This window comes from Rhinoderma darwinii, chromosome 8 (genome assembly GCF_050947455.1).
Source record: "Rhinoderma darwinii isolate aRhiDar2 chromosome 8, aRhiDar2.hap1, whole genome shotgun sequence".
In the NCBI taxonomy this organism is placed as follows: domain Eukaryota; kingdom Metazoa; phylum Chordata; class Amphibia; order Anura; family Rhinodermatidae; genus Rhinoderma; species Rhinoderma darwinii.
Genome location: NC_134694.1, coordinates 115,729,998 through 115,743,770, shown reverse-complemented (window position 1 = coordinate 115,743,770; position 13,773 = coordinate 115,729,998). Strand labels below are relative to the sequence as shown.

At 41.8% G+C, this 13,773-nt stretch overlaps 1 protein-coding gene and 1 long non-coding RNA gene across 2 annotated transcripts; both read left to right on the top strand.

The window, feature by feature from the left end:
* Window positions 1–732: 732 nt before the first annotated feature.
* On the top strand, window positions 733–6,717 carry LOC142659945 (uncharacterized). Its single transcript, XR_012850394.1, has 3 exons — window positions 733–821; window positions 4,197–4,290; window positions 6,345–6,717. It is a non-coding gene; the product is annotated as an uncharacterized LOC142659945 (long non-coding RNA).
* Window positions 6,718–6,791: 74 nt separating this feature from the next.
* On the top strand, window positions 6,792–7,757 carry LOC142660063 (olfactory receptor 1L4-like). Its single transcript, XM_075836711.1, has one exon. It carries the CDS (start codon window positions 6,792–6,794, stop codon window positions 7,755–7,757), a length of 966 nt encoding a protein of 321 aa, XP_075692826.1.
* The last annotated feature ends 6,016 nt before the right edge of the window (window positions 7,758–13,773 follow it).

Genomic DNA, 13,773 nt, shown 5'->3' with positions numbered 1-13,773 from the left:
TATGGGCTATGACTATTTACCTGTTTGGCCATATCAAAGGCATGGCCTAGTAGATTGGCTGTCAGTTTATTACTGACAGGCAATAATACTTTGGTAAACTAAGGATGTCAAAGCATTATAGAATCGATGAATAGATCGCATTAAGAAGTTTCCCCGCTAGACAAAATAATAAAAACATTAATAAATAATTAAATAAAGTTTATAAAATACAAAAAAACTGAATTTTTTTTTTCCATAAAAAGTGGCTTCATTGTGTAAAAGTGTAATAAAAAATCCTGTCCATACTTAGTACTGCCATAATTGCACTGACCCATAGAATAAAGTTAAAGGGGCTTGGCCAGAACCACAAATTATCACCTATCCAGAGGATAGGTTATAATCTGTTCGCTGGGGGCCCCACCGTAAGACCCCCACCGGTTGTGAATTTTCATCATTTCGAAGATACGGGGAGACACCTGCCTTTGTTTCCGTATAGGTCACTAGCAATAATAATCCAATGGCCGCTGTAAATACAACCCGGACATTTCATTTTGTGAAGCAAAGTCATGCATCATGTTCTGAGAACAAAACTTTTTGTTTTTTCAGCAAATGGCCCCCATTTAGTCACAGCAGAATTTTGACTTTTATTCTTTATTTGCTATATTCCCAAAGCCACGTATGGATAATTGGTTTATCTGGGAGATGTGTTATTCTCTTGAGTAGCTCAATGCTGATAAATCTTGTTTGGATTCAGACAGGACAGGATTCATGATACAAAATGAGGAGCAGGGAACGTGCTTGACTTGCGACGCTTATGACTGTAATGACCCTCAGCACGACAGGTTTGTGCACCGTCATTTATTTCTGCAGATGTGTGATTATTTTTTCCTTTATGTCGTCTTTTCTTCCTTTTTCTCAGAAGTAGAGATCTTTTACATTGCGATAAAAAATAGTATATTAAGTATATTACAGACTATAAACCATTGGTCCCCACAAGCGGTCTCCAACCTATGGCACTCCAGCTGTTGCAAAACTACAATTCCCAGCATGCCGGGAGCCACTGGTCTACATTATGAGCTATTTATTGGGGAGTGAAGGGCTACATTAGGAACATTTGCCTCTACCACTGAGGGATCTCTATGTCACCATCCACACCATGTGCGGACCAAACATCATTGAATCTAATCTCAAATTTTCTTCATACCAGTGAACTGAGAACTTTTTTTGGTTTAAAGGGGCACTCCAGGCAAAATCTATTTAACAGACTGCGCTGGTGCCAAAATGCTGCTTGCGTACGGAGCAAAGTCGAGTGGAGCAAAAAAAAAAAAAGAGAGGTGCTGGAATTGAACAACACATTTTTATTTTTACTTTTTGGACATTTGTTTTTCTTTTTTTCATATAATTTTGTTTTTTGTTTTTTTGTGTCTTTTTTTTAAACCTGTCCATCATTTCCTTCCTTTTTTCTGGCTGGAATTTAAATGTTTTAGTCAGCAACGTAAAAAAGAAGAGACAAAAGGTGTCTGTCGGGCTAGGTGAGCACTATTTTTTCAACAGTTTTGGGCTCAGCAGGCCTTGGTTGCCTATAAAAATGATTTCAATGATTAAATTATGAAATTATTAAAAAAGTTAGAATATATTAAAAGCAAAATAAATTGTTCATTAATTACCATATTTAGGCCTCCTTCGCACACAGAATTTTTCTGTCCTTTTAAACCGCAGCAAAAAACGCTTCTAAAAACGCTAGCATTATTAAAATGCATTTAACATGTGTTTTCAAGGCATTTTTAGTAGAGTTTTGTACATGATTTTTTTCCCGGTGTTTTTAAAGTCCTATAAAGAAGCCAAACGAAAAACTCCATACCCAGATCATGCCGTATTTGGAAATTGGATTTTATATTAAAAAATATTTTTTTTTATAAATACATCTTGTCCAGTTACTGAACACATTTCAACAGATTTGGGCTCAGTGGTTTTTTTTGTGGACTTTACCAGGAACCAGTACATTTCTCTTTATACAGTTTATGGCTTTCTAGTTTTACTAGTTTACTAAAAGACTGTAACATAATTAAATGGCTATAATAAAATATAATTAATAATAAAATAAAACGGTTAAGAAACCCCAAAACTTTTTTTTCTCATGGGAACGTGATTATTTTGTTAATAAAGTGCATAGTAAAACGGTGTGTACATTGTGCAAGACGACCATCGCTTTGTCCAAAAAAGGGAGTATCGAAAGACACTTAAAACAAATAATTCTGAAATTTATAATAACTTAAGAAGGCAAAAAGTGAGGCAATTAAAATCGAATCCGTCTGTGCAACGTCATTGTGTTACAAGGCCTGGCGCACAGGAGCAACGCTCGCCTCTTACTATGTGTCACAGCCAATAGCAAAGAGGGGAAAAACTTTTCAAGATGGTGAAATGATTTAGGGTGGATTTCCACGCTTCAAATTTTTGGCAGAAATTTCCTCAACTGAAAATTGGTTCCAATAATCTGAATGGATTTATTTTGGCAGCAAGTACATGGATTTCTGCAGGTTCCATTCAGATGAATGGGACAGTCACAGAAATTCCTACAACAAAATCTGCCATGTGTGAATCCACTCTAAGGAGGCCTTGTTAGAAGCTGTAAATTCACTATTTGATTATTTCAAAAATAAGTCTGACATGGTATCTGGAATAAATTCTCTTCAGCTTTCTACTAGAACAGTTGTCAAACCAACCTGATTTGCTTTTGTGAAGAGGTGAGCAGAAGCCTAGACAGAGGGGCCGCTGTGGATATAGTGATTATATGAGGGGTGAGGAGAAGCCTAGACAGAGGGGCCGCTGTGGATATAGAGTTTTTGGAAAGGCATTTGAAACTGTCTCACATAGACGTCTAATGGGTAAATTAAGGACTATAGGTTTAGAAAGTAGAGTTTGTAATTGGATTGAAACTTGGGTCAAGGACCGTATCCAGAGAGTTGTGGTCAATGATTCCTACTCTGAATTGTCCCCGGTTATAAGTGGTGACCACAGGGTTCCATGCTGGGACCACTATTATTCAACTTATTTATTAATGATATAGGGGACGGGATAAATAGCACTAATTCTATTTTTGCAGATGACACCAAGCTATGTAATATAGTCTATGGAAGATGTTCGTGAATTACAATCTGATTTAAACAAACTAAGTGTTTGGGCATCCAATTGGCAAATGAAGTTTAATGTTGATAAATGTAAAGTTCTGCATCTGGGTACCAACAACCTGCATGCATCATATGTCCTAGGGGGAGCTACACTGGGGGAGTCACTGGTTGAGAAGGATCTGGGTGTACTGGTAGATCATAGATTAAATAACAGCACAATGTCAATCAGCTGCTTCTAAGGCCAGCAAGATATTGTCGTGTATTAAAAGAGGCATGGACTCGCGGGACAGGGATATAATATTACCACTTTACAAAGCATTAGTGAGGCCTCACCTAGAATATGCCGTTCAATTCTGGGCTCCAGTTCACAGAAAGGATGAAAAAATACAAAGAAGAGCAACTAAACTAATAAGGGGCATATAGAATCTAAGTTATGAGGAAAGATTAAAATAATTAAACCTATTTAGCCTTGAAGAAAGACGACTAAGGGCCTGTTCACATCAGCGTTGGCTTTCCGTTCCGGGGTTCCGTCGGAGGTTTCCGTCGGGTGAACCCTGCAACGGAAAGTCAAACTGAAACCACAGCTTCCGTTTCAGTCACCATTGATATCAATGGTGACGGAAACATTGCTAATGGTTTCCGTTTGTAACTGTTCCGGCAGGTTTCCGTTTTTCCGACTGAATCAATAGTGCAGTCGACTCCGCTTTTGATTCCGTCATTCCGCCAACGCTGATATGAACAGGCCCTTAGGGGGACATGATTAATTTATATAAATATATGAATGGCACATACAAAAAATATGGTGAAATCCTGTTCCATGTAAAACCCACTCAAAAAACAAGGGGGCACTCCCCCCGTCTGGAGAAAAAAGGTTCAACCTGCAGAGGCGACAAGTCTTCTTTACTGTGAGAACTGTGAATCTATGGAATAGCCACCGCAGGAGCCGTCACAGCAGGGACAGTAGATGGCTTTAAAAAAGGCAAAGATAATTTCCTAGAACAAAAAAATATTAGCTCCTATGTGTAGAAATTTTTACTTTCCCTTTTCCCGTCCCTTGGTTGAACTTGATGGACATGTGTCTTTTTTCAGCCATACTAACTATGTAACAGTAAGAAGATTCACCGTTTGACCATTTCGACTGCTGCATAAAACTTCGGGTGACAAATTGTTCTCCAAATATCAGGTAATTAGTCAATGCAAGTAAATTTTTCATCACTAGAAATCCGTACAAATTCCAACTGAATTACAAAAATTACAAAAAAAATCTATTTAAAAAGTAACATTTTTATTGTCTTTTACATTCATTTATTTTACTTGCCATAAAACTGATCATTAGCAAATTCCACAAATTTCAAATTCTAAACATTCGATTTGGAATTTTTTTTATTGTCTTAATCATTCATGTATTTTTCTGCTTGGCCTGAAATTGATAATTAACAATTTCCCAAAAATGTAAAACATTAAATTTTAAAAGATGGAATAGTCTACCACAGGAGCCGTCACAGCAGGGACAGGAGATGGCTTTAAAAAAGGCTTAGATAATTTTCTAGAACAAAAAAATATTAGCTCCTATGTGTAGAAATTTTTACCTTCGCTTTTCCCGTCCCTTGGTTGAACTTGATGGACATGTGTCTTTTTTCAGCCGTACGAACTATGTAACTATGATATGATTAACTTTGTAAAAAGTCACAGTTTGGGATCGCTGTCAAGCTTTACTCTTGCCTGTACCTTTATACAGCAGGTCACGATCTAGGGGTATGTGGACCCACTAGGCCACTCCGCCGTAGCGGATAGGCAGCTCACCAACTCACAGTCTATGCACAAAGTCTATGGTAGGAGTGTAGGGTACCTGGGATAGTCCAGACGGCAGCAAGAATTTTGGCACAGATAGGGCTGGAATTGGCGGGTTGCGCCAGAAGGGGCAGATGGTATCCGGGATGACAGGGGACACCTGATGTGGTGTATTCCAGCAGGCGAGACAAGGCACGGCTCGGGTATTAAACCGGCTCGGGAACAAGGCACAGCACATGATACAGGAAATAGGAGGCAGGGCACGGGAACACTGGGAGCAGGAAAACACAAAGGGACCATTTGCAATACAGACATGGGAAAACTACAACAATGCTCAGGCATGGAGGCGAAGGGCAGAGCCCTTCTTATAGTCCAGGATGAATGGGGGTTAATTCAGGGAACTTTAACATGTGCGCGCGCTGGCCCTTTAAGACCAGGGCCGAGTGAGCGCGCATACCCTAACAGGCAGAGCAGGGCCGAGCGGGCGCGAGTGCCGGCTTCTCCTAGGAGGGAGACGCTGGCGGGATGCAAACGGTCCATAGTCGCGGGCGTCGCAAGGTAAGGAACGGCGGCGGTCCGCGACCACGGCCGTGACACAGCAACCCTCGAAAACATATGCAACGTCCCCCCCAGACGGTCCTGTCACAACTTGGTACCAAGTAGATCTTAAGACCCTCCCAAGTTACAACCTTAGATCTCCACCTCTTGATGTTAGCCTACCCCAGGTTTAAGCCATGCGAATAATAATAATAATAATAATAATAATAATAATAATAATAAAACGTCATATATCTATATGAAAGTGAGACTCTATAATAACACATGGTCGCATTTTTTGCAACTTTTTAAAAAGCCTTCTCGTGTAAGAACCTTAGAATTCTTTTCAACTAGTTCTGAGCTTTCTTGGGGCTTTAGAACAGGTCTCTGGGTGACAATCTCTCTTGGCTACCCATATAAATTTGCACTTCACCCCCCCCCCCACTCCCTAAAAAAATATCTCTCTCTATTGCTTTGCTCATTCAACAGACTTTACATGATTCATAAGGCAAAAAGGTCACATGATGAGCACTGCTGAATCCCCCCTTCCCCCAGATAGGAGAGTTTATGGAACTATAGTTCAAAGTAATGGTCTCCAACCCGGGGTTCTCCAGCTTTTGGTAAACTACAACTCCCAGGGGGGGTGTCAGGACATGCTCAGAGTTGTACTTTAGCAACAGCTGGATAGTCACATGTTGAAAACCACTGTTTCAAAGCATTGTTAGAACCGATAATAGAGTAATACGTTTTTAACTACACCATGTGGGTATCATCAGTAAGCAATCCGTCATCTGTGGTTGTACTCTATGAGGCCTAGGTTCTCACTGTTCTTGACTGTCTTGCACAAAAATAATTTTTCATTTTTATAAAAATGTTTTATTCATCACAAATTTTCTCCTGAATTTTTAGGTTGATTGAAGAGTTAATGGAATGTTCTGAGTTTTATGGATGGAAGAAATAACACAGATCTGGTTCTACAAGGTTCTCGTACTTGGAGACATTTGTCTCAGGAAACCTTCACCCACCAGTTCCATGATGTGTGTTTCGCTCCAACCTTTATATAGCTAGAAATTTTTGCAATGTCGTTATGAATCTTCCCTTATTATGTAACTTTCCATGACCGTTTAGCATGTAGATTTGTCTCATGGATATATAAATAGGGATAATATGGTCTACTGATGTTGTCTCCACAGCCTTCGTTATTTGGTGTTCACTACCTGTGCACGGCAATGGAATATAAGATGGGTACAGTCTTCATATGTATTACTGTCTGTCATTTCCTTGAAGACTCCATATTGCATAAAGAATTAATAAGTCATCAGCTGTCCTATCCTTTAGATCTTGGACTCTGAAGATATGGATCTGAAGAATCAAACCTTCATTAGTTTCACTCTACTGGGCCTCTCGGAGAAGTCGTATCTCCGACTGCCCCTTTTCTCTCTTTTCATGGGCGCCTACATTCTCTGTGTTATGGGCAATGTGCTCATCCTTATGCTCATCTCAACGCAGTCACAACTCCACACCCCAATGTACTTCTTGTTGGGGAACCTTTCCTTTGTAGATGTATGCCTGACATCTATCACTGTCCCCCGAGCTCTTTCTAGCCTCCTCTCCCAGGACTTGTCCATCTCATTTCATGGTTGTTTCATTCAGCTCTTCCTATTCCACATGGTGGGTAACATGGACAGCTTTTTGCTGGCCGTCATGGCCTTGGACAGGTATGCTGCCGTTTGTCAGCCATTGCATTACTCAACCATCATGAGCAAGAGGGTATGCATCTCTCTGGTGACTTCCTCATGGATTATAGTCAGCCTTCACTCAACTCTTTTTACCGCCATGACCTCTACTCTTTCCTACTGTGGTTGGGTCATCCACCACTACTTCTGTGATGTCCCAGCCATGCTGTTACTCTCCTGCACAGACACATCTGCTCGGCAAATGGTCGTATTCATTGAAGGCTCACTAATAGTCATGGGACCCATGTTGTTCATCCTGGGCTCCTACGTTCTCATCATTAGAGCTGTGTTGAAATTACGTACTTCCAAAGGCAGGCAACGGACCTTCTCCACATGTTCCTCCCACTTAACTGTCGTCATCTTGTTCTACAGCTCAGTTATTTTCATGTACTTTCGCCCAAGTTCCCTCTATTCCGCAGCCTACGATCGGGTCATAAGTGTGGTTTACAGCATCATAACACCAATGCTTAACCCATTTATATATACCTTGAGGAACAAGGAGGTGAAAAATGTTGTGAAGAAGGTAATACAATATGGCAGGAAAGATGGTCAAAAATGGATGCAAGAAACAGAAGATGAGGACTAGGAATATTTTTGTGGAATGTTTTTGATCAACCTATTTTTTTTATATATAATGTCAAGTTTTTTTGTATTTTTGTTAATTTGACTAATAAGTACCAGGTATAAAGGCATAAAACCATCATGGTCCATCTAAAGGGGGATGCATCAAACTGCCAGTAAAAATATGTCTTCTTGCCTCAGACACAAATGTTCCTGGTCCTCTCGGGTTCATTACATTTCATTAATAAACCTTCTACATTGATTGGTCTTATTTGTCCTATGCTTGGTATAATTTGCCCTCAGCAGCGGGCACAGGATTCTTCTAACAATGAGGAGTCATTACATTCCACACATCTCAGTAAAATACTCTCAATGTGCAGAAGTGTTTGAAACTCCTATACACAACGTACACACTTAAAGGGGATGTCCAGGATTATTTATTTAATTTATTTCTGTTACTTATATAGTGCCAACATATTCCCCACCACTGTATAGAGGTCCTCACCTACTGTCCCCGGGGCTCTGGCACTGGGGCTTACAGTCTAAATTCCCTATCAGTATGTTTTTGGGGTGTCGGACACAGATAATTAGTGGGGAGATGATAATGTCTGCTGGTGTCCTGTACATTTCTATAAAACAAGTCCATTCACAGAGGGTTTGACGTGATGTTGTATCTTCTTCTGCATGAAACACAATAGGTTTTGGTCCTCGGTTCTATTTGCTTTCCAATTAAATGCCGCACCCAGACCACAAATACTGAGACTCAGGACCAGCAATCATGATATATTATCTATAACTGGACTTCTGGTCGGTCTTTATTGGACATAACACATCATTGCTCATTCCTTCATGTTGTGAAGCAACTTCTAATGGACTTCTGGTCTACAAAGAGGGATTCACGGAGCCAATGATAATAAGTGTAGAGAAGTGCGGGTTGCAATGGGTCACAGCTTGACCATATGTGAGACCAATGACCGGTGAGGGATTGCACTGATTATTTCATATACCGCTACACTGTACAGGACTGTAAACTTAGAACCCTCAACCTTTCCCCAACCCTCAAAGCCAGAAGACAATGCAGTAGTCATGGACGAATGGTCTCCCATTCCCAAAGCTTAGGGAGAGCCCCTCTGCCGCCTAGGCCGCCACTCATGCTTCTGCCAGAGCTCAAGGTGCTAGGTTTTCCTTCACCAGAATGGGGGGTGTCCATAATGTAGATTCGTAGGGACTCTGTGTCATCGTACATGCAGCATTGCTGTGTGTATGGACCCTTATTGCATCAGAGCTCTCTCCTTTGTATGAGCAGATTTTTGCCCTCTAGATGTTAAAAATAATGTTTCATTCACTGTCTGATCTTTAAAATGCAGAGAAATTGAAACACAAAGTATATTAGAAAGTTGCAGAAGCTTTGATAATGCAATAAATAAGATTAATTTACATAAAACCACTTTCATCTTGCAGTTTGCTCTGGGCCCTCATCGGCTTCTGTACCTTCTCTTCTACAATCTCTAGGTGAACTGTGGTCTGGATATGGCAGCACCTCTAGTGGCTTAATAGTTTGGTGTCTTGGGACACTGGGGCCTAACTTCACCAGAGCAATGTTTCCTTGGAGAGTATCTATTTCACAGGTTTGTGGGCTTCTTTCGGTTACATAGTGGCCTCCTCTGTGGCTGACTTGCTATATTGTTTTTCCATCTGAGTGTAAGGTTCTGAAGAGTACAGAAGAGGCCTCGCACTTGTTTCATTGTAGAGGTGAAAAGAGGTGAATGAGACCTTTGGTGGGTTCATGTTAATGAACTTTTCTGAGATGCCTCAGCTTCTCCTCCCTCTCCTCTCTGCCTTGTTGGGAGCTTAAATCATCTGCATCGTAGGAAACTTTTCCTTTTCCATGCTTATATGGCAACCCCAAATTAGTTCTCCTTTGTACGTCCTGATGGGTAATCTGCCACTGGTGGATATTAACTTTACATCTCTCTAGAGACACCTATATATGATTGCTTAATGCAGCTTTTTTGCTTCCTTGAAATTGTTAACATGGAAAGTTTTCTTCTGCCATTCACAGCCTGAGGCTGGCAGTACTACCACATCTCTAAACTTCAGCAGCAAAGAAGTGTAAGCCTTCTCCTGTTTTTCATGTCTACTCGAAGCAAGGTGTGTGGCAATATCTACAGGTTGCACTGTAGCATAATCTACAGGGGGCACTGTGTGGCACTATCTACCGGGGGGGGGGGGGCGGTGGCACTATCTACAGGGCGATGTGGCACTATCTACATGAGGGTGTGGACTGGGGGGGTAACACTATCTAAAGGGGGTATGGCAATATCTACAGGAGGTTGTGTAGTACTATCTACAGGGGGAACTGACATTATCTACAGGGGTGTGTAGCACTATCTACAAGGGGAGTGGCACTATCTACTGTGGGCACTGTGGCACTGTCTACAGGGGCAATGTGGCACTATGTATACGAGAGTGTGTAGGACTACATACAAGGGGGGGTGTGACACTTTCTACAGGGAGTGTGGCACCCTTCATGGTGCACTGTGTGGCACTATCTACAGGGGCACTGTTTGTGGCACTGTCTACATAGGGAACTGTGTGTGGATTTCTACAGATTTCTTTGAATAGGGCCACAAGACATAACTTTGCTTGGGGCCCCAGAAATGCCAAATCTGACCCTGAGGGTAAGTACAAGTGTAAAGGATTTACCAGACACAGCTTCTGTGTCGACGCCCGTGATTAATCAGTCTGCATCTGCTCCTAGGTCTGATAGAGTGACTCGATCTGCTACCACTCAGGCTGGTAGGCTGAGGAGTGGGAGAACCTATCACAGCCTGGCCAGACGGAGCTAGCTCCCGCCCTCTGTCTATTTATACCTTCATTTCCTGCTTTTCCTTTGCCTGTGATTCTGACTGGTTTCCTGGCTCTGCTGTTCCTGCTAGTACTATTGACCTCTGCTTCAATTTGACCCTGGCTTTACTGACTACTCTCCTGCTCAGCGTTTGGTACCTCGTACACTCCTGGTTTGACTCGGCTCGTTCACTACTCTTGTTGCTCACGGTGTTGCCGTGGGCAACTGCCCCATTTCCCTTAGCTTCTGTGTACCCTCGTCCGTTTGTCTGTCGTGCAGTTATTGAGCATAGGGACCGTCGTCCAGTTGTACACCGTCGCCTAGGACGTGCCGTGCAAGTAGGCAGGGACTGAGTGGCGGGTAGATTAGGGCTCACCTGTCTGTCTCCCTACCCCGTCATTACAACAAGGATACTGACTGCTGGGATCTTGTTTCTAAGTCTATCATGTGTGATACTGTTTGCTGGGGCCATGTATCTAAGCCTATCACATGTGATACTGACTGCTGACGCCCTGTATATAAGCCTATTACATAGTTACATAGTACGGTTAGAAAAATACATATGTCCAAGTTCAACCAAGGGATGGGAGAAATGGGAAGGGATGAAATAAGATTTCTACAGATTGACACAGGAGCTGATATTTTTTAGTTCTAGGAAACTATCTTTGCCTTTTTTAAAGCATCTCCTGTCACTGCTGTGACTGTTTCTGCGGTGACTATTCCATAGATTCACAGTTCTCACAGCAAAAAAGACTTGTCACCTCTGGAGATTGAACCTTTTTTTCTCCAGACGGAGGGAGCGCCCCCTTGTTTTTTTCAGGGCGTTTTGCATGGAACAGGATTTCACTATATTTCTTGTATGGGCCATTCATATATTTATACAAGTTAATCATGTCCCCCTTAGTCGTCTCTTTTCAAGGCTAAATAGGTTTAATTCTTTTAATCTTTCCTCATAACTTAGATTCTCCATGCCCCTTATTAGCTTCGTTGCTCTTCTTTGTATTTTTTCCAACTCCATGGCATCTTTGCTATGAGCTGGAGCCCAGAACTGGACTGCATATTCTAGATGAGGCCGCACTAAAACTTTGTAAAGTGGTAATATTACATCCCTGTCCCGCGAGTCCATGCCTCTTTTAATACACGACAATATCTTGCTGGCTTTTGAAGCAGGTGATTGACATTGTGCTGTTATTTAGTTTATGATCTACAAGTACACCCAGATCCTTCCCAACAAGTGACTCCCCCAGTGTAGCGCCCCCTAGGACATATGATGCATGCAGGTTGTTGGTGCCCAGATGCAGAAGGTTACATTAATCTACGTTAAACCTCATTTGCCTAGTGGATGCCCAAACACTCAGTGTGACCATATCGTCTTGTAATTTATGAACATCTTCTATAGACTGAACTATATTACATAGCTTGGTGTCATCTGCAAAAATAGAAATAGTGCTATTAATCCCATCCTCTATATCATTAATAAATAAGTTGAATAATAGTGGTCCCAGCACTGAATCCTGGGGTACACCACTTATAACCGGGGACCATTCAGAGTAGGAATCATTGACCACAACTCTCTGGATACGGTCCTTGAGCCAATTCTCAATCCAATTACAAACTCTACTTTCTAAACCTATAGTCCTTAATTTACCCATTAGACGTCTATGAGGGACAGTGTTAAATGCCTTTGCAAAGTCCAAAAACACTATATCCACAGCGGCCCCTCTGTCTAGGCTTCTGCTCACCTCTTCATAAAAACACATCAAATTGGTTTAACAACTTCTGTCCTTAGTTAAACCGTGCTGGCTCACATATAATACTATTTTTGTCACGTACTACTGTATATAGTCCCTTAAGAGCCCCTCAAACAGTTTTCTTACGATGGATGTTAAAGTGGTTATGTGGGGACCAAAAATTATTAGCCGTGGACTCACTGCAGTATGTGTGTACACTCATTAATATAGATTCTGGTCCCCCGTCGCGCTGATTCTGAGATTTTCATAGATTTTTATACCGCTGCTGGGGGACCAGAAGTCTTATTGCTCAGTCTATTTTGATGAAGATACGACTTTTTGTTGAGTGACCGATCCTGCTATCTACTGGGGGCACTGTAACACTATCTACAGGAGGGTTGTGTGGCACTATCTACAGGAGGGTTGTGTGGCACTATCTACAGGAGGGTTGTGTGGCACTATCTACAGTGTGTGCTGAGATATAGATAGGCTCTAATTTGAAGTATAGCAAGAATGTGTTTATTATATGTTGAAATAAAACTGCCATATAGTGATCAAATAACCACATAATGACCAAGTAATATCACCATAAGGCCCTGTTCACACTGAGTTTCTTTCGCGCTGATTTTGACGCGGAAATCACATCTGAATCAACGCCAAAAGACACTCCAAATCTCCTCCCATTGATTTCAATGGGAGTCAGAGGCATTTTCCTCAGCGGTTTTTGTGTCCTTGCGGTATAAAAAGCGACATGACCTTTCGTGGGGCGTTTTCCACCTCAAAAACCACATTAATGTCAATGGGAGATGGAAAAAAATGCAGCAAACTTTCTGCCTGCAAAAAACTATGTGTGAGCTGACCCTAAAGGGGACAAGTAATACGGGACCCACGCCTATCTCTTTCTTCCGATCTGTGATGCGGCTAATGCATGTGATTTTCGACCATGAAAAAGAAAGCGTAGCTGAGCTACGCTGTTTCCGTAACTCTTATAGTAGTGAATGGAAGTTACGTAAGCAGCGTAGCATGCGATCTACGCTGTTTCCGTAACTACCATTCAGTTGTATGGGACTTACAGAAACAGCGTAGCTCAGCGAGATACGCTGTTTTTGGAACTCAAGACCATATAACCTTTTTTATGGTCGCAAATTCACCTCATTCAGCCGCAAAACACAAGGCGGTAGAACGAAGTTTAGGGGGCCCCGTTCTAGAGATAGGTGTGGGTCCCAGATGTGGGACCCGCATCTATCTGATATTAATTACATATAATGTGGAGATGTTGTAAAAGTCCCTGCTGGGAAAAGCCCTTTAACCATTTATCGGATCATCAATAACTTCAAGAAGAGAGGTTCATAGAGAGGTACATAGCGGCCGTGCTGTAGAAGCTCAGCCACTATTTAGTGGCCGGAGCCAACTGCTTCCGGCATGTAAGTCCAGTGCACGGAGGCACCGGACCAGCTGATCTG

What these genes read in the sequence shown, in the direction of transcription:
- LOC142660063 (XM_075836711.1), top strand. Translation starts at nt 6,792, where the DNA reads ATGGATCTGAAGAATCAAACCTTCATTAGTTTCACTCTACTGGGCCTC.